At 51.4% G+C, this 25,758-nt stretch overlaps 1 protein-coding gene across 1 annotated transcript in view; it reads right to left on the reverse strand.

Moving 5' to 3' along the window:
• Positions 1 to 1,949: 1,949 nt before the first annotated feature.
• Tnfrsf1b (TNF receptor superfamily member 1B) overlaps positions 1,950 to 25,758 on the reverse strand; it is a 29,590-nt gene continuing 5,781 nt past the window's right edge. The window contains exons 2-10 of the mRNA XM_051173633.1: positions 14,504 to 14,606; positions 12,555 to 12,683; positions 11,110 to 11,262; positions 10,575 to 10,668; positions 10,056 to 10,291; positions 9,344 to 9,421; positions 8,831 to 8,865; positions 4,952 to 5,159; positions 1,950 to 3,657 (exon numbers count right to left, since the gene is read on the reverse strand). Coding sequence (XP_051029590.1) covers positions 3,344 to 3,657; positions 4,952 to 5,159; positions 8,831 to 8,865; positions 9,344 to 9,421; positions 10,056 to 10,291; positions 10,575 to 10,668; positions 11,110 to 11,262; positions 12,555 to 12,683; positions 14,504 to 14,606 — 1,350 coding nt within the window. The 3' untranslated portion in view covers positions 1,950 to 3,343. The remainder of the gene's footprint in view (positions 3,658 to 4,951; positions 5,160 to 8,830; positions 8,866 to 9,343; positions 9,422 to 10,055; positions 10,292 to 10,574; positions 10,669 to 11,109; positions 11,263 to 12,554; positions 12,684 to 14,503; positions 14,607 to 25,758) is intronic.

Here is a 25,758-nt window from a genome sequence, read left to right on the forward strand (position 1 = left end):
GGATGATTCAGCAGTTAAGGGTGCTTGATACTCTTGCAGAAGACCCAAGTTCAGATCCCAGAACCCACTTGGCAGGTCACAATTGTCTATAACCCAAATTCCAGGACACACACACACACACACAGAGGCACACACAAACACAAAGCAAAATGTTTAAATCTTCCTTTAAATGTTATTAGCAACCTCCACTATCTTTTGGGGCAGTGGTTTCTCAACTTTCCTAACGCTGTGACCCTTTAATACAGTTCCTCATGTTGTGGTGACCCCTAATAATGATATTATTTCTTTGCTACTTCATAACTGTAATTTTGCTACTGTTATGAATCTAAATGCAAATATATGCAGGATATCTGATAGGTGATCCTCAAAGAAGTCATGATGCACAGGCTGAGAGCCACTGTCTCAGGGGATCTGGAACTCTTTAAGCATTCTTTAGTAAACAGAGCTGTGGCAAAGCCAAGTACAGGATCCCTAAAGGAAACAGAATGGTGGTCACATGCCTATGGAGACTTTACTCCACTATAGTTGTCTCCTTGATAACAATGTTAATGGTAATTCACCAGTTAAAAGTAAAGTTTGGCTGGCGGTGGTGGCACACATCTCTAATCCCAGGACTCCAGAGACAGAAGCAGGTATAACCCTGAGTTCAAGGCTTGCCTGGTCTACACAGTGAGTTTCAGGATAGCCAGAGCTACATAGTGAAACCCTGTCTCAAAAACAAACAAAACAAAACAAAAAACCCAAAAAGTTAAGTCTGAGGCTGGGCATGTACTCAGTTGGCTGTGTTTGCCTAGCATGTTCAAGGCCCCTGGTTCAAACCCCAGTACCACATACACCAGACACAGCATAAACACAAATGTAATCCCAATCCCTGTAATAACAAAAAAATTAATGACAAAAAATAAAATCAACTTATTTTAAAATTTTTATTATATTTATTGTGTGTATGTGTGTGCACACATGTGCAGAAGCGTGCATGTTGCATGAGGAGGAGGTCAGAGGACAACTTGGGGGAGTCCTGAGCATCTAACTCAGGTCCTCAGGCTTTGTCAGCAATCACCCTTACCCACTGAGCCATCTTGCCAGTCCAACATTAACTTATTGAAAGGGGGAGTACCTGGAGAGATGCCGTAGTGGATAAATCGCTTGGCACACATGCATGAGGATCTGAATTCAGATCTCTAGTAACCATGGAAACGCAGGGCAGGCACAGCAGCCTGCCTGTAATCCCAGCACTCCAGGCAGACTCAGGAGATCCCTGAAGTAAGCTAGACTAGCTCTGGGTTTAGATGAGAGCTCCTGCCTCAATATATTAGATGGAGAATGACCAAGAATACCCCAATTCAACCTCTGGCCTCTGCACACAGACACACATATATGCAGAAATGCATACATATACATACACACCATACATACACACACACATACACACACATACCACCCCACAGACACATACATACAAAAGAGAGAGAGAGAGAGAGAGAGAAGTTCTGGAAAACTGCTCATCCCTCAAGAATGTGTCAGAGGTCACCACCCAAACTGTTCCCTGAACCCCTCCTCTGCTCACAGAGCCCTGAGCTGGTCTAAGCACCCAGGGGTGGGCTTGTGGTACAGTCTTTGCTCAGACCCATGGTGAGGGCTTCCCAGATAGCATAACACCTCCCTCCCAGAATACAATGAGGAGGCCAGACTCAGGTGAGAGAGCTGGAGACAGCGGCATACTGGAAACTAGCTGGTTGCAGTTGCCTCAGCATCCACAGGCTACAAGTGGGAGGCAGCCAGCTTTTCAGCAAGGGCATCTTAAAAGGTGGGCTGTGGTGGTGGGGGGTTCCAGAACCATTCACTACATGAACCTCCTGGACCCCACAAAACATGACCCCATCTCTCCTCACACATTGGAGGTGGGCCACAGACAAACCCCAAACTAGCCCCCAGACACAGCCAGGAAATCAGTGCAAAACAGCAACAAAAAGCATTTATAAGCAGGAATCAATTCTGTCCAGCATAAAGGGCAAATGCTCCTTAGCACATCCTGTTGGGATCCACACAAGCACGGGGACTGAGGCAACACCCAGAGTGTTCAGTTCAGGCTTTTGTTGCTTAGGATGTCAGAGGTTATCCCAGGACAGGCCACCAGGGTGCAGACGTGTTCCATAGCCTCTCCGGTCTGGCGCACTGCAGAGACCTAACAGATAGGTCCTAAGTAAGTCTTGATTCCAGAGCGCTGAGCTTTTTGAGTCTCCATGGTAACAGACTTCCAATAGTTTAACTACTAACTTCATATCCAAAGGAATCTGTGAACATGGGATCCAAGCACCTGAGACTGAACTTGCCTCTTGAGTCTCCTGAACCATTTCCTTCCAGATCTGGGCATGCTAGGGGAACGTGTTGATTAGAAAATGGGTTCGAATCCTTTGGCATAATAGCAGGCTTCAGCTGCTTCCAGATGGGCTGTTCAACTGATGTCCTGAGCTGTTCCAACCCACGATGCATAAAACAGACATGCACTCAGGGTCACAGTAGGTACAGAGTTAGAGGAAGTGGTCCAGGCTGAGGTAGGAGGAGACAGGTGGCTGCAGGGGCCTGGGACCTCTACAGTCCCTGAGATTCCCTGAAAGGAAGGTGTGGCCTTAGAAGGGCTCCTTAAAAGGCCAGGAGGAGGAGCTGGAGCCTTCTGTGTGCCCACTGGAGTGACAGTCAAAGGCAGAGGGTGCAAACCAGCTGTTTGCTGTGTGTACTTAATTTCTCAATGCGGAGCCGGGGATCGAACCTAAGGTGTGCTAGCAACACACTCTAACACCGGAGAGTTACAGCCCCAGCACCATACAGCAGAGAAACCCTGCCTGCGGGGAATCAGTGCATCTGATTCTTGCATCAAAAGGGCAGAGGTGGGTTTGGAGGGGGTACTGCCCAGGAGTCCAGCACTAACCTCAAGGGCCCCTGTGCCCTATGAAGCCACCACTTCCTCCTTCCTGCTGGGACTGTCCTGCGGTATCAGCATTCAGGCTGAAGAGCTGCACTATCCTTTACCCAAGAGTATGGAAGAGGGTGTTAGCTCCTTGGGAAGGAAAGCTGCCGGGGCCTCTCAGAAGCCAGAGCCAGGCAAGAGCCCAGAAGATCCAGAGATCACAGAAGAGCAAGGACTTGCTGGGACTGCCCGCCCCATAGAACACCACGGCAGAAGTTTCCCCCCACAATGGCTGCCTCAGCCCTCACTTGGCCTGCAGGTGGGGCTGGGCAGGCTGCTTAGGGAAGTGGACCCAGAAATAGTCATGAAGTCCTATGGGTTGAGGGTCTAGAAGAACTGAGGGGTCCTTTTACAGGGTGTCGCCCTTGCAGGGGGTCAGGCCATTTTAGCTGCAACCTGGTCACACCAGCCTGGTTGATTTGGCTCCATGCCCACATCAGGCACTCCAAGGGGCAAGGGCTTCTCGTGGCTTGGCAATGCCTCTGGCGTCTCCCACGGGAACTGAGAAGGACACTCCTCCTGGGAGAAGGGAACCTGCTCATCCTTCGGAGATCCTGAGGGGTTGGCATCTGGGTCCCCAACTGTGGTGCTGGCTTGGGAAGAGCACTGTGAGCTGTGGTCAGGGCTACTGCAGACATTCACGATGCAGGTGACATTGACATGGGTCCCATGGCTGCCGTGGGAAGAATCTGCAAAGCACAAGATGGGAGGAGGGGGCATGTGAGCCGGGGGATCTTAGGGTGGGGAAGTCCTTGCAGTTTGCTTCTTGTTCTAGAGGCAGGTTAAGATTGTGGGAAACAGCAGTAGGCAAAGCTGGGCATTGGTGGCACACGCCTTTAATCCCAGCACTCGGGAGGCAGAGGCAAGAGGATCTCTGTGAGTTCAAGGCCAGCCTGGCCTACAGAGCGAGTTCCAGGACAGGCTCCACAGCAATACAGAGAGACCCTGCCTTGAAAAAAGAAAAAACAAAAGAAAGAGCAGTAGGCCAAGGACCAAGAGACCAAAGATTCTAGTCTAATCACTGACCATCATTGTGCCTGTTTGCTCACCTCAATTTCCTCATCTGGAAAATGGGATGATATTAGTAATTATTTCTTAGTATTGATAAGCAGGTACAGTGTCCAGTGTATCACAACTTCCCAGGAATAAAATTAGCCAGGCTAACCCAGGTGTGATGCCCACACTATTAATCCCAGCAAGCAGGATACAGAGGCAGATGATCTCTGAGTTCAAGGCCAGCCTTGTCTATAAAGAGAGTTCCGGGATAGCCGGGACTGTTACACAGAGAAACACTGTCCCAAATAAATAAACAAACAAACAAACAAAAAAAATAAATCTAGAGTCAGACCAGTGTTGGGCCTAGGGATGTAAGCAGGATCTTAGCTTTAGGGAATCGCATAGGCCAGTGAGGGGAGGAAAATCCTGTGGAAGGAGAGCATGGCCTTGGGGATTCCTGAGGAATAGCCACACCAGCTGGGAATGACATGGTGGAAGGCTGGGGTAATACCCCCCACGAGACATGGGAGTCTTGAATGACAAAGCAGGAGCATCTGGCATGGGTGAGCCAGAGAGAGGACCGACACAAGGCAAGGTGGGGCCGAACCTAGAACCCAAAGTGGCTATAATGCCCCAGAGCAGGGAACAGAAGCTGCGGGCTGCCAAGGCTAGCCCCACAGGGCAACTCCAGGACACTGGCAGAGATTAGGCAAGGAATGCACACAAACCCCAGGTCTGAGCTGAGATTTTGCAGCAGTGGGAACATGACACACGCACACATTGCATAGACGCTGTGCACCTGGACCTTTTTCAGAACCAGTGAAACACAGTTTCCCCTCCCAGGACAGGCGGCGGCTCAGAGCCACAGCTCCCGGTCATCACGGTTGTCAGATGTGTTAAGGACATTTCCCACTTTTTCCAGCTAGTAGGTGGAGGGTTACCTATCTGCACAGAGCGGGAGAGAGACAGCTGGTTCCTGCCTCTTACCCGAAATCCTGGAGCCTGCACAGGCCTCCTGAGACCCTCGGGCCTCCTCCGTGCCTGCTGCCTTGGGCTGGCTCCTAGGGGGCGCCCTCCTGTCCGTGGCGCTGGCTGAGCTCTCCAAGCTGCTGCTGGAACTGGAGGCTGGGGTCAACAGGTGCTGCTGCTCTAGGCCTGTGCCATGGCCCCGGGACTTCTCTTCGGGCAGGTGAGGCTGGGAGGAAAAGGGAGACTATTGAGCCACCTGCTGGTTGGTGTCTTTGCCTTCCTGCCACCCCCATCACACACACTCCACAGCTTACACATTTCTGCCTTACACCACACACTGTTTCCATGCCCTCAGTCCACATGAGGAAACGGAAAAGTCGACTTTCTGAAGTCATCCAGCAGGGTAGAGAGATGTCCCAGCCTGAATGCAGATCACCCGAGTCTAAGTTTATCACTCTACCACTCACTGGCTGTCTGATCTTGAAAAAGTTACCTAAAGTCTCTGGGCCTCCATCTTTCCATGTACAAAGGAACAGTTATAGCTTATGTCTAGGATCATTGGGAAAACCAAACCTCTGGGAATTTCGAGGACGGTTGTGTAATAAGCCCTGCACAAGATACTGTTTATAAGAACTTAGCAGAAGTCCTACTCACAGGGTGGCAAGGCCTGCCAGTCAGGAACAACCTTCATGCTTTTAAACAGCTCCAATTAAAAAAAAAAGAAAAAGATAGTAACATTTTTCTTTAAGTCTTTTTCTAAAAATTTTAATTGTGTGTATACATGTTTGATTTTTGTCTTAGTGTGAGTAGGTACACATGTTTGCAGATGTGTTTGGAGGGACAGAAAGGGGCATCAGATTTCCTGGAGTTGGAGTCACAGGTAGTTGTGAGTCATCCGAGGTGGGTACTAGGAACTGAACTCACATTTTCTGCAGGAACAGGAAGGACTAAAGACTATATACAGGGCTCCTGGGTTCCGTCCTCAACACCACATAAGCAGGGTGTGGCGGTTCGTGTCTGTACCCATACTGACTGAGTGGGGAGACTGAGGCAGGGGCATCAGAAATTCAAAGCCACCCTCAGGTAGTGCTTAGGGCCAATATGGGCTACACAAGTCCCTGTCTGAAATAACAACATTCCCAAAACCTAAAGTATGAATTTTAGTGCCCATAAATAATCAAGTTTGGGGCAACCAAGCCACCATCACCGTTTAGTTGCAAAGGGTGGCTTTCCTGATTTACAGGCAGGTCTAAGTAGCTGTCCCAGAGGCCCGACTTGGTCCTCAAAGTTTGACACCTTTAAGCTCCGTTCCTTCCGTTTGATGAATCAGCCCAGTTCATGGAGTCCTTTCGCCCGGGCCACTCACAGAGCTCCTCACTGGTCCATCTCAGCTTCCCCTTCCCACGGTTCACCCAGAGGATGTTCTGTGGCTTCCCTGTGGCTTCTTACAGAATGACAACAAGACTGTACGTGACCTGAGCACCTACTCCTATACCTGAGGCACAGCTACCTCAGATCTTTCAGGAGCTCAGTCTAGCCTCGCACTCTGCAGATGTCAAGAATGGATTTCTTGCCCAAGGTCACGGTTAGGATACAATGCTGTAAGCTAAAACTCACCGTGCCTTTTCTGTGTGTCTAAGGTTCAGCTCCAGAGACTTAAGACAAAATCCCTTTTCGCAGTGACCCATGTGGAGGACAGCTGGATATACCACCCCAAGGCCACTATCTGTCCACACCAGCTGGAAAAGTGGCCAGGCCAGGCCTGGGACCCCCTGGCCTTCCTCCAGAGGGAGGCGCAATGCCAGGTGTAGTCTACACAGAAGCAATAGTTTGGCTATCCTTCCTGTGGCTGGTGCTCTCTCTAGAGAGTCACTGATATGCCATCTGAGGGCTCTGCCCACTATTGCTATGGCTTTCCTAGGTGCTCATGTGAGTCCTCAGGCCTCATTCCTGCCCAGTTCACAGCTCCTGACTCTGGACTAGATGGGTCCTGTACAAGCTGTTCCCATGAGGCCACCAAAGCCCACAAAAGGTGAACCCTTCTCAGAATCACATAGCTGGCTGGTGGGCTCAGCAAGAGCACCCAGGCCAGCATGTGCAAGCAATACACGCTGCATTCTCCTGCCTCCCCTGGGGTCCTGTCAGCCAGGTACCCTAGTTGGGAAGGGATGGAAAACATTCTGAATTCATAGTCTGACCCTAGTCCCCAGCTTTACCCTGTGGCCCTGCAGAAGCATTCATAAATGTCATACTCCCCAGCTCCTGAGAAGGGCCTTTTTTCTGGGCCTTCCCCTCTCTGCCTGTGGCTAGAGCCAGAAAGAGAGAGAGAGAGAGAGAAAACAAAAAAAAAAAAAAAAAGGTCACAGCTACCTCCCAGCTGGGAGCCACAAGCTGCAATGTTCAAGTACTGACACCATCACAGTCCTGTGACTCAGGCTGGGACCCCACAGAGTGAGTACCAAGGACCTCAGCTTGCCTGACATCTCAATACTTCTGGGCGTGGTCCTGTTATCTGGAGCAAGGACTGACAGAGGCATGGCTGGCTCCTCACAGGCTGTAGGGTCACGTGGGCATGCCTGAGAATGGCCCCGGAACTGTATGCTAGGAAGTGAGAGGCATGCTAGGTTTGTGTTCCAGGCCACACCCATCAGCTGTGCCACCTCAGGGCTGTTAGTCTCCAAGCATCTGTGCTGGCCTGTGCTTGGGGTTCTGACAGGATACGCCCTCAGCTGCAGCTACTAAGAGCATCACCTGTGCACATTCACTATGTTCCCTTTTAAAGGGCCCCGCCCACCTGCCGTCCCTCCCTCCGTCCCTCCCCCTCTCTCTCTCTCCCCGTCCCTCTCTGTCCCTCTCCCCCTCTTTCTTCTCTCCTCTCTCCTGGTGCTCCTGTCTCCAGAGGTCAGTCTCCCCTGTTCCCTTTCCCCCTTTTATGATCCCTTTCAATAATAATAATAATAACAACAACAACAACAATAAAAGGCCCTTCTGCTTGAACCCTGTCACATGGTGTGTTTCTCTCGAGAGCCACTTTTCTTAAATCACACCACGGACAGTTACTTACGAGTGTCTGGGCCATGTGTCCCAAGACCGTAAAGTTGGGGCAGTAATCACACAGACTGTGTTGTGTCCCAGACAGTGCTGGCATGAGCTCGGTACCCGACCACTGCTGGGGACTAAACACGAGGCCATGTGCACGCCTGGGGGAAGCGTGGGTGAATTCACATGCTGCTTTCCTAAATGATCCTACTTTCCCAGCCCTCAGAGTAGGAGCTGAGTCACTCACTCCAGCCTGGTCCTGCCTGGTGGCCTCACTCTAGCACATGAGGACACCATCCACAGAGCTCCCAAGAGGGCTCTGAGCAGGCGGCTGACAAGGTACAGGACTGGGCTAAGGGCGGTATCTAGGCTCTCCAACTCCTGGTGATGAACCTTGGAAAGCAGGCCCTGCTGGGAGAGGTCTGTTTGCGACAGCTTTGGATGTGTCTGCCAAACCCACCTGCTCAGAGGCTTTGAGCCTCAACACATACCACAGACCTAACTCTTAAGCCTTTCAAGAGTGACAGTAGCTCTTAAGCCTATGTTTCCTCATCTATATAGTGAGGAGTGGGGGCGCCCTACTCATGGGGACCAGTGAGGAGTCAGGCATAGTTCAGGGAAAGAGCCTGGCTATGCCCAGCCAGGGAAGCGCCGGCCTGTTTCTTCCCAACGGGAATGTGGCTAGATATTAGCTAGCTCCGAGGGAGTTTAAACTCCTGATATTCTAGGCTCCATCTGTACCAGCTATTGGAGTTACAGGCATGTGCCACCATACCCATTCAGTGCTGCTTGTATGATGGCCCAGCACCCTAGAAAAGGAACGGGAGGGGGAGGGGAGGACCACAGAGGGATACTCACCACCTTGGCTTCTCTTTGTAAGCAGGAGGGCTTCACTACAAAGAAGAGAGAGGGACAAGTCAGGAGCAGGGCGTCAGCACATCTATCCTAACAGAGACAGCATGGCTAGGATCAAGCTGGTGGAGTGGACCCAGGCCTGGCAGGTAAGACCCACAGATGAGCCTACCTTACTCTTAGCCACTACACTCTACCTGCCAGCCATCCTCCAGCCCAGCCTGTGCTGTAGCCTTGCCTCAACTGCACTCCACCCGCAGAGATCACAGAATCCTAGAGACTTCAGGTCCCTGGGATAGCCTCGACACTGCTTTCCAGTGGCCAGGTTAGAGGATATACCTTCCGTCCCAGCCTCTAAGCTCCTAGGGAACAAGCGACTACAGTCTCCAGATCCATTTGAGTTTATGATAGTGTAGCACTCTGTACTAGACACCCCACATCCAATTAGAACTAAGTCACCCAGAAAAGCAGTGAGGGGAAGCAGGGAGGCTGGAAAACAGGGAGAGAGAAGAACCTTACTTTTCTTCTGCCCCAGGATGAAGCAGTTCACCAGCCCTAACGCCACCAGACCCAGAGCTGTCACCCCAACGATCAGACCTAGGAAGAAGGCAGAGTATTCAGAAACGAAGGTGCCAGGCATCTGGGGCTGGTGCTGAGATCAACAAGTCCAGCCCAATGTCTTCAGATTCAGGGATAAACCAAAGATACGCATTTGTGAACCACATGCAGACAGAGGGTCACAGTCTGGGGTCTCCGACTTGGTGCCATGCTAACCTCAGGAGGGAAGCCCGAGACACTATCAGTCCATAGCCTCGTAAGCCAAATGGATTCATTCCACCCAGGGATTCCCTGTGACTACATCAGGCCTTTACAGACTCAGCTCCTCCACACCGGTATCTGCTCTAGGGGACCGAGCCCAGGGTCCCAGGTTCACCCACAGAAGAGAGGAGAGAAAGTGCCTCTTTTTATACTTTATTTTACTTTTGTTAGGTATTTAACCCCAAGCTAGTTGAGCACTCCCTCACTGGGATACATCCTTGGCTCCTTATTAAAGCTATTTTTATTTTGAGACAGGGTCTGACTAAGTCACCCAGATTGACCTTGGACACATTCTGTAGCCCAGGTTGGCCTAGAACTTGCAATTCCCCTGGTTCAGCCTCCCCAATAGCTCAGACTGTGCACTTGCAAGCCTGTCACTTGCAGACGGGTCACACTGGAGACGGGGACTCACCAACTGGAAGAGAGATGCCACCATTGGTGCTGTGTTCACTTTTGGGGGTCGAGCTCTCAAAGACAGAGACGGTGGGTGGAGTTTCGCTGTGCTCTGGCTCCGGCTCCAGGGGCTGGGATCTTGTGGGCTCTGGCTGAGAGATGTAGACTGTCTCTGGGATGGTGCTCAGAGTTGGGGACTCAGGTGCACAGACTGCATCCCTGCTTGCGTTTCCGGGGACGGCAAGGATGCTACATCTGAGGGAGGAGGGGTTTAGTCAGGAGGCCACAGAGGACAGTGAGCTTATTCCAGGGCACCAGGCCGGAGGACAAGATGTCAATGTCCAAGCAGTTGAGTATGAGCATGCCTTCTTAGCAGTACCCCTTCCACGCCCTCCACCTCCACTCAGTTGCCCTATCCAGCCTTGCCTCCATGTCTCAGAGACAATGGGTGGCAAGCTGTCCTATGTCCTGGGCCCCAGTCACTTCACTCAGGGGTCACCTTCCCTGCTCTTTCAGAACCCAGAAAATCAACACTCACGTGCGGTGGGGCTTGCATGTATCTGTGGATGATGTGGTGTCAGAGAATGTCCCTGGGGCACAGGCCTTGCACACCACGTTTCCATTTGCAGATCCTTGAAGAGAAAATCCAGAGCTTGTCAACAACATGAATACTTCATGCAATCAGGTGGGGAGTGTCCTAGCACTGGGGTCACAAGAGAGGCCTGTCCTGTTTATAACTGTCTCTATCTTAACATACACACATATGCACATGCACCCACATCTGTACACATGCAATACAATAAACACACATACACATGCATGTACACACATGCCCATACATGTACACAGACCTGCTCTCCAGGGTTATGTTTCTGCTTCATCTGATTTCCTACCAACTTAGAGCTTAGTATGACTCATATCTGGATCTATGTTAGACTTTAACGCACAGCAGGTTCCTAACTAGGGGTGCTGGTAGACATATACACAGATGCTGGGTTCCTCCATGAGGCTGAGAGGTCGATGCCTGTGACATCTGGGCGATGTTCATTCCGGAAAGGAAGAGGGGTCCTTACTCGTACTGGCCACTCCGAAGCCAGGGCCACACTTGCTCAGCCTTAGGCACTGTCGACAGCTGTCAGCATTTGTTGGCAAGGCACAATACATATCAGCTTTGCAGGTACACACTCGGTTCTGCTGTTTTGTACAGGCACGGATCTTCACCTGGTCTGGAGGAGGGGAGGACAGCCAGGGTCGTTTCTACCTCCACTCACCCGCGCTGCCCTCCCTGCCAGAGCTGGTAGGTCCCTGGGCATAGGCCCAAAGGACCCTGTCCACATTGTCCCTCGGGGCTGTTGTCTGCACCCCCAGCTCTGCCACAGTGTGAACATACACTTCTGCTCTCCCAGGCTCTACACCCTCAGCCCTGACACAAAGATGGCCTCTCCCCTCCCCCCTCCTCCCACCTCAGAGACCCAAGCAAGACTGGGGATCTAGAAGGAAATGTCACCTATAAGTGGCCAGGCAAGGTGTCACATACTTGTAATCCCAACACTGGGGAAGTTAAGGCAAAAGGATGACTGTAAGTTTAAAGTGAGCCTGGGCCTAGTGGAAAGTTCTAGGCCAACCTGGGCAACTCAGCAAAAACCTATCTCAAAAAAAAGCCCACAAAAACAGCCCAGTGGTGGTGGTGGTGGCAGCACACGCCGCTGATCCCAGCACTTGGGAGGCAGAGGCAGGTGGATCTTTGTGAGTTTGAGGCCAGCCTGATCTACAGAGCTAGTTCCAGGACAGCCAAGGCTACACAGAGAAACCCTGTCTTGAAAAACAAAAAAAAACAAAAAACAAAAAAAAAAAAAAAAAAAAAAAATCAATAAAACAGAACAAAAACCCTGAATTGAAAGCTCAATTCAGTCTGGGGGCTCAGACCTGTAATCCCAGGAAGCTGAGGCAGGCAGTCTATAAGTTCAAATCCAGCCTGAGTCATTGAGCAAGATTCTTTTTACAAAGTAAGGGGCTCGGGAAGGAGGTAACCTGATGATAGAGTACCACAGCCCAGCCCTATGTTCAATCCCCAAAAACTGCAAATAAAACCAAAGTTGGGGGCTGAAAAGACGGCTCTCTGATTGAGAACACTGGCTGTTCTTGCAAAGGACCTGGGTTCAGTTCCTAGCACCCACATGGTGTCTAACAAAGGTCTGTAACTCATTCCAGAAGATCTGATGCCCTGTTTTGGCCTGCATAGGTAAAAATACCTATGCATAAACAATAAAAATAAGCAAATATTTTTAAATTTTAAAGCAAGTTCTGGGAATTGGTGTGGCACAGCTAAAAAGTGTGTGTATTACCTGCACGAAGCCCCAGGTTCCAGCCACATGAATACATAGGTAAAGAACAGTACCTGCCACTCAGGTCCCAGGAGATGAAAACAACTGGCCCAAGGTAACTCCACCCACCTTCCTAGGCTGCAAGAGCTAGTGATCAAGGAGGGTGCTGGGACCATCCGGCTCAGGCCACTCACCATCACCACAGCGAGAACCACAGCTCAGGCATGTGGGAAGCCTGTTCCAGAGCTTGGTGTACGTGCCCTCCTCACAGTCAGCACACACCGTGTCTGAGGTTTGGGTGCAGAAGTGTTTCACATGCTGGCCTGAGAAAACAAGGACCAAAAGTCTCAGCGCAAGACAGTTCTCAGCCAAGTCCTTAGATGCCAGGGTTCTGAGCCCCAGCCAGAAAGCACCTCCGAAAAAGTATCATTGCCTCCATGGACTCTTCACACATCTACTGGACCCTAGCCATCTCCGCCTCTGTACATACCTCCCTCTCCGCTCTCTCTCTCTGCATAGTTGCCAACCCCCGTCTTCTTGATAGTTGGTTAAAATTCTCTACTCTGCTGTATGAACTATAAGGAAAAGGTGGCAACAAGGATGTTACACCTAGTAGCCTGTCAGTTGCTGTGCAGTAGCCAATGGCACGGGACTCCTAAAAGTCTGGGGGTGGCAGATCACCAGGGCAAACCTTTAAGGTATGTTGTTTTCTCTCCAGGTCCTCTCCCATTCCTTTTCTGCCAAGCTCACCGCTATTCTAAGCTTGTAAGTTCTTAGACACTCTTCTAGTCAGTATAAAAGCCACTGTCCTTGGGGTCTCTCAAAGTGACCTGTGTTCCTACCCACTGGGTTAAGCAAATGGCACAAAACCACCAGTAAATAAAATCTGAATTTTTCATGGTGACTCTGTTTCTCTCACTTAATCAAATCATTATCATTATTATTATCAAAGTCAGGTCATGAGGCTTGCACAGCAAGTGTGTTTACACACTAAGCCATCTCAGCAAGCTCTTATCTCGGCATTCATCCCTTCCTCCCATCACACTCTCTTCTTTAACTCTGGACCACACACGCCAACCTCAAGGTTCCTTGAGCTCACTGAACAGACTCCCACTTTGGGGCTTCCCACTCACTTCCTGGTCTGCTGTCTCCTGCATGCTTGTGGGGCTTGCTCTCTTGCAGGGCTCAGAGAGGCCTTCCTGGACCACCCAACCTCATCTGGAGCCCACAGCCCTGTCTGCCTCCATCAGCCTTGTTTAGCCTTCTCTCCATCACTGCAGACAGCACCACATTATCTCTTAGGTAATCTGTCTGCCCTCCTTTAGGAAGCAGACAGTGGCTACAGAGATGGCTCAGCAGTTAAGGGCTCTGGCTGCTCTTCCAGAGGACGGGGTTAGACTCTCAGCAACCACACGGTGACTAACAAGCATCTGTACTGTCAGTTCCAAGGACCTAATGCCTCTTCTGACCCCCAAGGGCACTGTATGAATGCAGTATGTGGACATACATGCAGGTAATACACCCATATGTGTAAAATAAAAATAAATAAATCTTACTTTAAAAAAAGATAAGGGAGGAATGTCTGCTGGGCGTTCTGTTATAATCCAAGCAAATTGAAGACATAGTAGGTGCATTATGAATGCTACTCAAGTGACTGCGTGTATTTGATGGGTACTCATCCCTGAGGGCCAGTTACTCAGTCCTCCACATTGGGGCTAGGGCTCAGATCCACCATCTATGAAATGGGTACACACTTATTCACCTGATAATTATGTACAGGACACCTATAAGGTCCAAGTCATGTGCCGAGAATTGCACAGGGACCAAGTTACAGTCTCCACTCTAGAGGAGCACACAGTAAGGCTCTGGGAAGAACCAGGCCATCATTGCGGTATGGGGCAGGCTTCTTGGACAAGGAGACAGTGTCTAAAATGTAGGGATGCATTAACCAAGAGGAGGCGTTGAGAAGTGTGCTGAGCAGAGGTAACAACATATGCAAAAGCCCAGGGCAAGATGACTAATGGACCCTAGACTGTGTGTCCCTGGAAGCAGCTCAGTGAGGACTGAAGGCCCTCTTCACCATCCCTGGACAAGCACTCTCTCCACGGCACCAGCGTCCAAACGCCCAGCATCTGCCTCTCACCAGGTGGACACGTAGCGCAGCACATCTGAACCTTCTTGTTGTAGTATTCCTTCGGGTCCCGGCACGTGTCCCCAGCTTCTGGCTTGTAGGGTGTCAAGGTAACCTGGAAGAGAGCAAGTGAGACAGCCGTCAGCTCATGACCCTGGGCTCCAGAGCACCTGTCACCGGGCCTCCTGGATGGGTTCTGGGCTTTGGAGGAGGAGGAGGAAGGCTTGAGGAAGTAGAGTCCTGGCTTTTTCCCTTCCTCCCTCTCTCTTCAGCAGGGCACACTTGTGTCTGCGGGTGGAGAGGCTGGACCAGGGAGTGGGTTACGTTAGGCCTTCCTTCTTGCTGGATGAGTCCCAGTAGGGTTCAGAGAAGACAGGTTTTTTTTGTTGTTGTTCTTTTTCCAGTTCTCTCTCCCTCCCTCCCTTCCACCTAAGCAGTGGAGCCAGGATGTATCCCTGGTGCACAAAAAGACCTTGCGGGCACATCCCCCATGGAGGGATGCTCCCTTAACCTAGAGACAGGAGAGAAGTCCTAGTCCCTACTTCAAATGACTTGACAGATTTAGAAGACACAGTTTTTTTTTAAGACAATGGCGTTGATCACAGAAACAAGGTCCTCTACACAAAGCTGCTCTCTTTCTAGGATGCCTACCCATCTGTCCCTCTGTCCTTCTGGCTGAGGTCTGCCTCCTCCTATAGGTTCTTCCTGCTCTGGGCTCTCGCTACATGGATATGGCCCCTTACAATATTTGTGTCATTGTTCTGACGTGACGCCGTGTTTCCTTGTACTCACATCCATGCATATGCATGTAGGTGTACATACACATGTTCACATGCTGACACCTATGATGCAAAGAGCAGAGGCAGTGGCCTCGTCACCTCTGGACCCAAGCTTCTGACATAGGCCATGGCAGAGCTGCCTCAGGAAGTGAATACAGGATGGAAACAAACCTATGGGCTGGAAAGGTCTGGACCAGGGCAGGAATGGCTGCAGCATTGTCTAAGAACAAGTTTCCGACTAACCTTGTCCTCAAACCAGGACCAACGCCCATACCTCTTGGCTGGCAAGCATGTGGCCCTGTTGCCACATCCTGTCACCCCACCCTCTTGACTGAGAGCCTTCTCCTGTCACAAGAGGCCACAGCTCAGGCTCTGCTTCCATAAACTGAACCTGAGATGGGTGTATTAATGCAGGTCTCCAACAACCAGCCAAGATGCACTATGACTGGTGTATAGAAAGGAAACAGGAGTATAAAGAGAGCGTATCACCCACCCAGGGTTCCACAGTAAGTGGAAATTTGAAACTGGGTCCTGTCTGTTCTCTTGCCCATGTTTTTTTTTTTTTTTTTTTTATTTATTTAACTTTATTTTACGTGTATTGGTGTGAAGGTATCAGATCCCCTGGAACTGAGGTTACAGACAGCTGTAAGCTGCCATGTGGATGCTGGGAATGGAACCCAGGTCCTCTGGAAAAACAGGCAGGACTCTTAACCACTGAGCCACCTCTCCAGCCCCATCTTGCCCATGTTTTCAATGGCTGTGCCAAGGACCTCCCTGGAGAGACCAGCAAGGTCAGGAATGATGGTGAGACGGAGCGAAGTCTCGGTGGTTGAGAGCACTTGTTAGTCTTGGAGAGAGAGGACCTGGGTTTGGTTCCCAACACGGCTGCTCACACCTGCCTGCAACTCCAGGTCCGGGGCGTCTGACTCTACCTCTAAGCTCTGCTCCATCCCGAATGCCTATGGCACACATACACGCACTTGGGCACATGCACATTTTTTAAATAAAGAAAGACGGACAGACAAGGCAGACAGAAGGGGAGGAGAGAAAAAGGAAACAGCACCGGCATGGCACAGAGCCAGCAGTGAGAAACACAGCGCCCTCCCTCGGATCTCCAGGTGGCCCTGGGGAGTGTGCCCTGGCAGCAGCAGCAGCAGCAGCAGCAGCAGCAGCTGTCAGCACTGTGCCTGCCCCAGTACCCTGGGGACCTGCCTGAGCGCCAGCCTTCCTTCCAAGAGTCGGGATGGCAATCGGAGCCCTTAGGGACAAGCATGTGTTAGCCACTTCTGCAAGGATGTGAGCTCATGAGCAAACACGGGCGCGGATCCAGAAGCACAAAGAGGGTGGTTCACACACACCCAGTGTCCCTGAAAGTTCCTGCCGACGACGTCACCTGAAAATGACCAGGGGGTGGTTCTAGGTCAAAGTTGAGGGCTGGTTTATACTCTATTGGTACCAACAGCTTCCATCACATGGTCAATAGGAGCTCGTTTATTGAAGCAGTGACGGTGACAAGTCCTCTGATAGAGACTTAGAGAGGCACGGTTTCATTTTCTTATTCTACCACTTGCCAGCTGTAGGATCACAGGCGAATGTTTCCGCCTCTCTGGACCTCAGTTTCTGACTGAACTCCACGGGAGCAAGAGAGATACACAGAATATCTGACAACTGACACAACCAAGTCATTGATCAGTTCCCTTGAACAGCAGTTGTAAACGAGTCAGTCAGAGAAGGTGCCTAGCACTGTCTGAGAGCATCACTACCCTGGCCAGCAGGCGGTGACAAGCCAGCTGCTCCCTAGTATTCTTTCCTGTTCAGCCAGCAAGTCATTCACTAATAACAGCTGGAAGCCACCTGGGGCCATGACTCAAGGTACTGGAGTTCCCAGTCTTTGGTCCTTCTGGTCCTGCCCTGGGCTCTGGCTGTCTCATGCTCCTTCTAGCCAAAGTCCACGTGTGCCCCCAGAGGGCATCATCTCTGCAGGTCACTACCTTGGATGCACAACCCAATGCAGACCCCAACTTGTTTCCATGCTCTCCCAGTACTCCCAAATTGGGCCTGAGGGATGGGGGTTATGCTCTGAAGCTGCAGTGAGAGCTAATCTACCCAGATCCAGACAGAAAAGGAGACCTTGAGCAGGGCAGTAATCCCAATGTCATTTCCTGAGGGAGAGGTCCTCACCCTGGGCACTAGAGCCAAGAGGCCTGAGCAGAAAAGCACCTGCCGCCATGGCCTGTTTCTGAGTCCCCCACCAGAGCCATCTTTTCAGGAAGGCCATGCAGACAGCTGGGTGAGGGAAGCCTCAGAGCCAGCCATGATGGGTACCCAGTCTGAAAAGGCACTGCAGCTCCTTCTAGACAGGGGCATACACATGCGAGTACAGGCACACACGTGTGCACACACTGGGGCTGAGCACCCACTCTAAGGGTGCTCCACACTCTGGGGCCTCGCTGCCTGTGTCCAGGGCAGAGGGAGTCAGTGGGGCTGGTTGCCCCCTCCACACCTACAGGGGAGTCTCGGGGATAGGGGGTCGGTCATACCCCTCCAAAAGAGGAAAGGGAAAATATGGAGGGACTCTCCCCAGGCAGCAGAGAGCTCTGCTTACTCCATTCAGTCTGATTACCACACCCCATGGACAGAGCAAGGTAAGCTGGGAGAAGCAGTGAGGAAGGACACACAGAGCAGACGTGGGGAGGGACGCTGAACCCCAGAAATCACAGTGTCCCCCACAAAACTCCCAGTCTAGCCTCTCTGGAGAAACTGTCTCATTTAACTAAGTACCTTCTCCCTTCCCTCCACCCTTTCCTCTTCCTCAAACAGCAGCCTCCCTCCCCACAGGGGGGGGGGGTGTGGGCTGGATCTCATGGGAACCCTATCTATCCCCTCCAGTATCCTGGGTGATGGTGACCACAGGAGCCCCTACCTCATCTGGGCCCTGAGCAGCTCTAATTGCCCAGAGAAACACTGCTTTGGCTAGGGGACAATTTCCTTCCAGACCTAGAGGGCCTGATGGGAAAAGGCCTTGGCTCCGCCAAATTGCACTGTCTCACTGACCCACCCACGGACAAGTGCTCCTGGTAGCCAGCTGGACCCCATGGCCTTCAGTTCCTTCCTCCCAGGGATCTCTTCGTACCCAGGTTCACTATCAATAAGGTCCCTGGTGCTTTCTCCAGGGACTGGCATAGGGGCCCAGCCCTCCCTCAACAACCTCAAGGCCTGTTTATTCTCTTGGACAGAGAAAGAAAAAAAGTATACCAAACCACAACCTAGTCAGGGCTAAACAATGAGGAACAGAAAGCCCCTGCACAATACAGAACAAAAGGTCACTCCCGCTCGGGGAGCTCCCCAGAGACCCAAAACATAGCCTGGGGAGCTGGGCCTGGGGCCACTAAGGGGACCATGCAGAGTGGGAGGGGAGGGGGTGGGGCCAGATAAATCCTGAGCTTCATGGGGCTGGAGAGGACTCCAGTCTTCTGCTTTGCATTGGGAAGATGCAGATTTGCCCCCACCCGCAGCCCGTGAGGATCTGACTCCGAGAAATGAGGAAATGAACCCAACTATTGTTGCCATTCTCAGCATGTTTACTGGAGCCAGTTGTTCAAAAGACAAAGCCCCAAACAGGGTGTGGGGAGGTGGCCCATGTCTTTAGTCCTGGCACTCAGGAAGCAGAGGCAGGAGGATCTCTATGAGTTCAAGGCTAGCCTGGACTACATAGAGAGTTCCAGGACAGCCAGAGCGAGAGGCTCTGCCCCTCGCAAAAGGTAACCCTCCAGGTCAGAACTAGAAACCTATGGTAAGAACTAACACCCACTGCACAGATAGGATTTAACCTGGTAGACAGAGACTGGAAAGAGGATGGATGGAGGCGAATAAAGAAATGGATAGATGGAAAAATGGATAGATGGAAGGGGGGGAGAGAGAGAGATGGAAGGAAGGACTGAAGGATGGACGGACAGATGGATGGATGTAAGATGGACAGACTGAGAGATGAATGGATGGTAAATGGCAAGACCCCTCCCTGGGCGTGGATCTGCCACTGAGACAGGAATTTAACAAGAGGGAGAAGGTGACATTGACATGGGAGAGCCTTCAGCTGGTGGTAAAGGATGTGTTCCCACCAGCACAGCCATTATACGAGCTAGAAGGACTGCAAAAGCTTAGACCCAGCACAAGTACCTATTGTGTGAGGTGCCATTCTGGGCACGCTCACATGAATTGCTCCAATTTTCTCTCTGAACCAAATGTTGAGGCCCGCACAAGCCTTTGGTGGCTTGAAGGAAAATGGCTCCCTCAGTTAGTCTAACCATTTTGGGAAGGATTTGGAGGTGTGGCCTTGTTGAAGGAAGTGTGAAATGATGGGGGGGGCTTCAAGGTTTCAAAAGCCCATGGCTCTCTCTCTCTCTCTCTCTCTCTCTCTCTCTCTCTCTCTCTCTCTCTCCTGTTTGTGAATCAAATATTAGCTCTCAGCTACTGCTCTGGGAGCATACCTGCCTGCCTGTCATGCTCCCCACCATGATGGGCATGGACTCACCCTCTGAAATTGTCCGCAAGCCCCCAATTAAATGCCTTCTTTTATAAATTGAGTGAGTCATGGTGTCTCTTCACAGCAATCAAAAACTAACTAAACAAAGCTTGGTTCACGATGCAGAAGTTCAATGCAGGTGCAGGCTGGGAGCTCATTATAGCTATATCCACATCCATGGCTCTGACAATTTTATACCCTGTGATCTGTGTGTGTGTGTGTGTGTGTGTGTGTGTGTGTGTGTGTGAGAGAGAGAGAGAGAGAGAGAGAGAGAGAGAGAGAGAGGGAGGGAGGGAGGGCAACCCCAGTGGACTCTTCTCAGTGCACTGTTCACCTGAGTTTCAAGACAAGGTCTCCCTTGGGTCTGTGGTGGATGAATTTGTCTACACTGGCCACTGGTGAACCCAAAGATCTGCCTATCTCCACTTCCCCAGCACTGGGATACCAAGCATGTGCTACACCTGGTATGTTTACATGGGTTCTAGAGATCAAGGGTTCATGCTTGTACAGCAAGTACTTCACAGCCTGTAGCCTTGTCTAGCTTCACATGGTGGTAAACAGTTCAACGATGTTTCCAGACAAAAGAGAGACCACATGCCAGGGTAAACGAGACAGCTGTCGGGGACAGGCAGCGACATTTGCACAAGGACCCCCCACACAGCCGGAAGCTATCTTCGAGCACTAGAGAGACCACATCATTTGCATGGCAGGTGGAGGGGGACATTTCAGTCTTGACCTTGGAGGTTTAAAGGAGCCCCATGGACTGTGAGGGTACAGCCACATCAAGCTAGGCTGTCACAGCCACGCAAAGCCTAAGCGGCCAGGCCTGTCAACCATCATGGAAACAAAGAGCATTGGCGTCAGGAAGGACCAACCACATCACAGGTGGGTGGCCCAGGGGTGACACATCTCTCCTTGGAGCTGCTGCCTGTGATGTGCTTCAGAAGTGAGCGGCAGCAGACAGGAAACCCACTCTGGGATCCGGTTCTTAGGGCCAGGCTCCCTGCTGTATGCCAAGGTGTCTGCCCCCAGGTAGCACTGGGTTCGGTGATGGGTGATGGAGAATGCCCCGCCCTTTCCGTTATCACCTCCTCGAGGCTCTTTGGAGCAGCTGTCTCCATCTCCTGCTGGCTCTCCTCCATACCTGGGTAACTCTTGTCAACAAGTCTCCTCACTGTTGGTCCCCAGCACACGTCCCTTTGAAGACAGACCTAAGCCACCTTTCTACTTCCAAGACTGGCACTACTTAAACATATTGGGCAGCAACAGCTGCCCTCAGGTTGGAACAAACCCTCTCCAGTATCTGCTGCTCACCCTCAGCTCACCTGTCACCTGAGACGCAGCCTCCATCTCCCACACTCCTCTTCCAAACCCCGACCACACACTCTGCAGAGCCAACCTCTCAGTTTCTTTGGAGTCACCCCCATCAACTCACTCTCATGTAAATCTGAACCCCAGATGGCCAGAATCCCCCAAGAGGCACCTGTGGCGACCTAGGGCTCTTTCTACATTTCCTAAGTTAACCATATATGTTTAGGTTAATCCTTTGGCTCCCTTCTGTTGCCCCTGACACCCTAACGCGATCTCTCCTTGAGCCTCAACCTGGTTTGACTCCCCTTCTCTTATTCTCCCACCTTGGTTTTGGCATCTAAAGAATGAGAACAGAGCCGGGTGAACCATACCCAGGGCCTTGATTCACCGAGCCAGCGCGTGCCAAGAGCTGGGTGCTGCACAAGGCCGGGGCGGGCGTCCAGTAGATGCAGCGCGAATGACAAAAGAAAAAGATTTCATTGCTGATTCATTGAGCTAAGCTTGACCCACATGAGAATTGGAGAAGAAATGGACAAGGCAGTGTCCCCAGACCCCAGAAACTGAAGGGAGGCCCATGTAGTGGCCTCAAGCAACCACCATCACATCTGGGTAGTAGCCAAAGTGTGACTCTGCTTCCCTAAGGATGGAAGCCAGGCTCTGGCTGGGGAGAGCAGTAGGCCCATGAGCAGGCCTGGCCCTCTCACCCCTCAGGCTGCCACCCCACAGGCTGAGGATGGAAGTGTGCTCCATGCACGCGATGCATCAGACCCATGCCTGGCTCTCAGCAGACACCACAGACACCAGCTTCAATTCCACCCCAGTCAGAGTGGGAGGCCAGGGTGACTGTGGCAAGGCTGCTCCTGTGGCTGGCTGTGAAAGACCTAGAAAAGACTGGGGCGCGGCTCAGCTGTCAGAGTGGGTGCCCAGCACCCATGAAGGCCTGGGGTCTGTGCTCAACACTGCACTAAAAAGCCAGGTACTGTGTTGCACATCTACAATGCCAGCACCCGGGACAAGGAGCCAGGAGAATCAGATCAAGTCCATCCTCCAATACATAGTGATTTCAGGGCCTGCCAATCACAATGACCAAAACGGTCATGCATCTCAGGCTGGGCAGCAATCCGCTGTGCAAGATGGAGATGCAGGGAAAAAATGCGCTGACCCTCAGCCTCCTCTTCTGTCAACCCTCCCACGACTCCCTCGCTCTGTGGTTCTCCCCACCTCACTGGAATCACCACCACAGCTTCTAGAATGCCTCCCTGCCTCCAGCCTTTCCAACCCATTCTGCCCTTCCTGTTAAGACCTGAATGACCAGCTAGCTCATCTACTCTCTGACCCAGGCCACTCCTTGCCTCCAAACTATCAGTGGCTCCCATTGGCTCATCTCCTGACGGGGAAAGGGTGTGGTAGTTGGCGACAGGTACTAGAGTCAGGAAGCCTGACTTTGAACTCAGACCACATCTCTAATTGGCAGGCACCTTGAAGGAATTGTTTTTCTGTGGGGTTTATTTTTTAATTATTCAATGTAATTGTTAATTTAAAATACACACTAAGCATGACTTGTTTCTTGCACAGTTGTAACCCCAGCACCTGTTTGTCGTATTTTCGTTTGAATATTTGTTACATACTTAAAAGACGAATTTATTTTTATTTTATGTGTATGAATGCTTTGCCTACATGCTTATCTATGTACCATGTGCATGCCTGGTGCCTGCAGAGGTCAGAATAGGCACTGGATCCCCTGGAACTGGACTTATAGACAGTTAACTGCCATGTAGGTGCTGGGAGTAGAAGCTGGGTCCTCTACAGGAGCAGCAAGTGCTTTTGACCACTGACTCAGCTCCCCAGCCCATTTGTTGCTGTTGTCATTGTTGTTGGATTGCTGCTGTTGGGGTTTTTTTTTTCTTTTCTTTCTTTTTTTGTTTGTTCGGTTTTGGTTTTTCAAAACAGGATTTCTCTGTGTAGCCCTGGCTGTCCTGGCCTTAAACTCACAGAGATCCACCTGCCTCTGCCTCCCAGTGCTGAGATCAAAGGCATGTGTCTCCACCATCCCACATATTGTTTTAAATTTTATGTGTATGAGAGTTCTTCCTGTATGTGTGTGCCTGGTACCCCAGGAAATCAGTTCTCCTGGAACTAGAATGACAGATGGTTGGGAGTGCTGTGTGGGTGCTGGGAATTGAACCAAGGTCCTTGGAAGAGCAGCCAGAACCCTTGACTGCTGAGCCGTCTCCCCAGCACCAGCCTGTTATTGTATTTTCAAATATAAAGGTCTTTTTCTCTGCAGTGTGAGCCTGGCAACCGTACATACTTCTTGGGCCTGCCTCCACCTCCGCAGGGATTAAGGATGCGATTTGCCACACCTGCCCCAACAGCCATTTAATGTATGTACTTCTCTCACAAACTTACCACAGACACACAGCCGCGTGTGTCATTGTTGACTCTAACAAACTTCCTGCCCCAGATGATGGTCTAGCCCTCCAGCCTCCACCTGGTATCCACTCACCTCCAGTCCACCATGCTGGGCACTCAAGGCTGGGAAAGTTCTCCCACAGTTCTTGCAGGAGGGCAGAGTGTGGGGAGAGTCAAAGAGTGACAAGAGAAGGTGACCATGTGACGGCAGGACCAGGCCATTGGAGGCAAGCACAGAGGCCTAGGGGTGAAGAGTAGACAGGGCTGGATGCCTGCCAGAGAGAACCGGAAGGAGCAGGACCTAGGCTCATGGCCAGAGCCTCAGGCAGCCTGAGAGGGAACAGCTGGTGGCGGCCCCACTAGGAACCTTGGCTCCGGGAGCTGTAGACAGAAGCCAAGGCTGCAGGTCAGCTGAGGAGGTCAGGCACCGGGGATAGCTGAGCCACTGGCAGGGGTTCTGCTAATGGCCAGAGCCGTTCCCCATAGACTCACTGTCCAGCCCAGAGCTCCACTCCACCCTCTGCTCAAGCTGCCCAGCCTCGCCCATCCTCCCCCTCCCAACAACTGCAGGTCTGGATTCCAATGCTGGCTTTGAGAGGTCCTTACTGACCTGGTCAGGGCTGGGGCGATGGAGATTCAGAACAGAGACAAGAGCTGAGGAGCCAACTCCTGCCCAAAGTGGGAGCCACACCAGGCCTGGGCCCCAGACTCCACAACGCAGAGTGCATAACTCTACCCTGCTCTACCCCGTCCCGAGAAGACAGAAAATGTCTTTGTGCACAGCCTGTAAAACTACCTCCAAGACCTCCCAACCTCACCAACTCGATTTCCTGCACCCCAGGTCACTACAGTCCTAAGGCTAAGGTCAGATGAAACCCACATTGGCCACCCTGACAAACACTACCCCCAGGTAATAAGGGTCTCCCCACATCTTGACAGAGTGACGGGGTTAACCCAGGGCCCCAGATCTCAAAGAAAACACAGTGGTGGTTCCCTGGGCCTCTCAAGGACCCAGCACCCCTGAGCAGCTCATGGAACACTCAGTTTTAACAGGAGAGCATGCTCACTCAGGCTGCATGGCCTCTTGCAGCCTCCCACACTGAACGTGCCAGCTGGGAGGAGGCCTTCTTAAATGAGGAACAGCATGTCACCCACAAACCTAACCCCTCCCGCTCTAAAAAGAAGAAACGGAGCCTGGGGCGGTAGCGCTAACCTTTAATTCCTGCACGCAGGAAGCAGAGATCTGTGGATCTCTATGAGTTTGAGAAGATCTGTGGATCTCTATGAGTTTGAGAAGATCTGTGGATCTCTATGAGTTTGAGAAGATCTGTGGATCTCTATGAGTTTGAGAAGATCTGTGGATCTCTATGAGTTTGAGAAGATCTGTGGATCTCTATGAGTTTGAGAAGATCTGTGGATCTCTATGAGTTTGAGAAGATCTGTGGATCTCTATGAGTTTGAGAAGATCTGTGGATCTCTATGAGTTTGAGAAGATCTGTGGATCTCTATGAGTTTGAGAAGATCTGTGGATCTCTATGAGTTTGAGAAGATCTGTGGATCTCTATGAGTTTGAGAAGATCTGTGGATCTCTATGAGTTTGAGAAGATCTGTGGATCTCTATGAGTTTGAGAAGATCTGTGGATCTCTATGAGTTTGAGAAGATCTGTGGATCTCTATGAGTTTGAGAAGATCTGTGGATCTCTATGAGTTTGAGACCAGTCTGGTCCGCAAAGCAAGTTCCACGGCAGCCAACGCTACAAAGGGAGACTCTGTTTCAGAAAACAAGAAGAAACAGGGTGGATGTGGAAAACCTTAGAGAGGTCACGAAGTCTGCCTCACCCTGCTCAAGCTGGCAAGGGTCAGACAGAGCTACACAGGTGGGAACACACCTCCTCACCAGAGCCCTAGCATGGCCCACACGCTCACACTCACAGCCTCCCACTGGTGAGCTGAGCAGACTTCCTCTTCCCTGGCTCAGAGCCAAGCGGCCCAAACCACAGCGGTGTCACCGTCAGCTATGACATCACAAGGTATCGAGGTGGGAAAAAATATGTGGGCCCCAGAAGGGTGGGTCTGGGAGCTGCAGAGCCTCTGTCCCACAGGACGGGTGGGTCCCAAACCCCAAAGCCCTACCCTTTGCTCCAGGACAAGGAGATACACTGTCAGGCCAGAATTGGCACCAAAGTGTGCCCTTTATGGGTGACAAAGAGATTCTTCGAGGAAACACCCGCCCCACTAGGGCT

Source organism: Phodopus roborovskii, unplaced genomic scaffold (genome assembly GCF_943737965.1).
Source record: "Phodopus roborovskii unplaced genomic scaffold, PHOROB, whole genome shotgun sequence".
Lineage (NCBI taxonomy): Eukaryota > Metazoa > Chordata > Mammalia > Rodentia > Cricetidae > Phodopus > Phodopus roborovskii.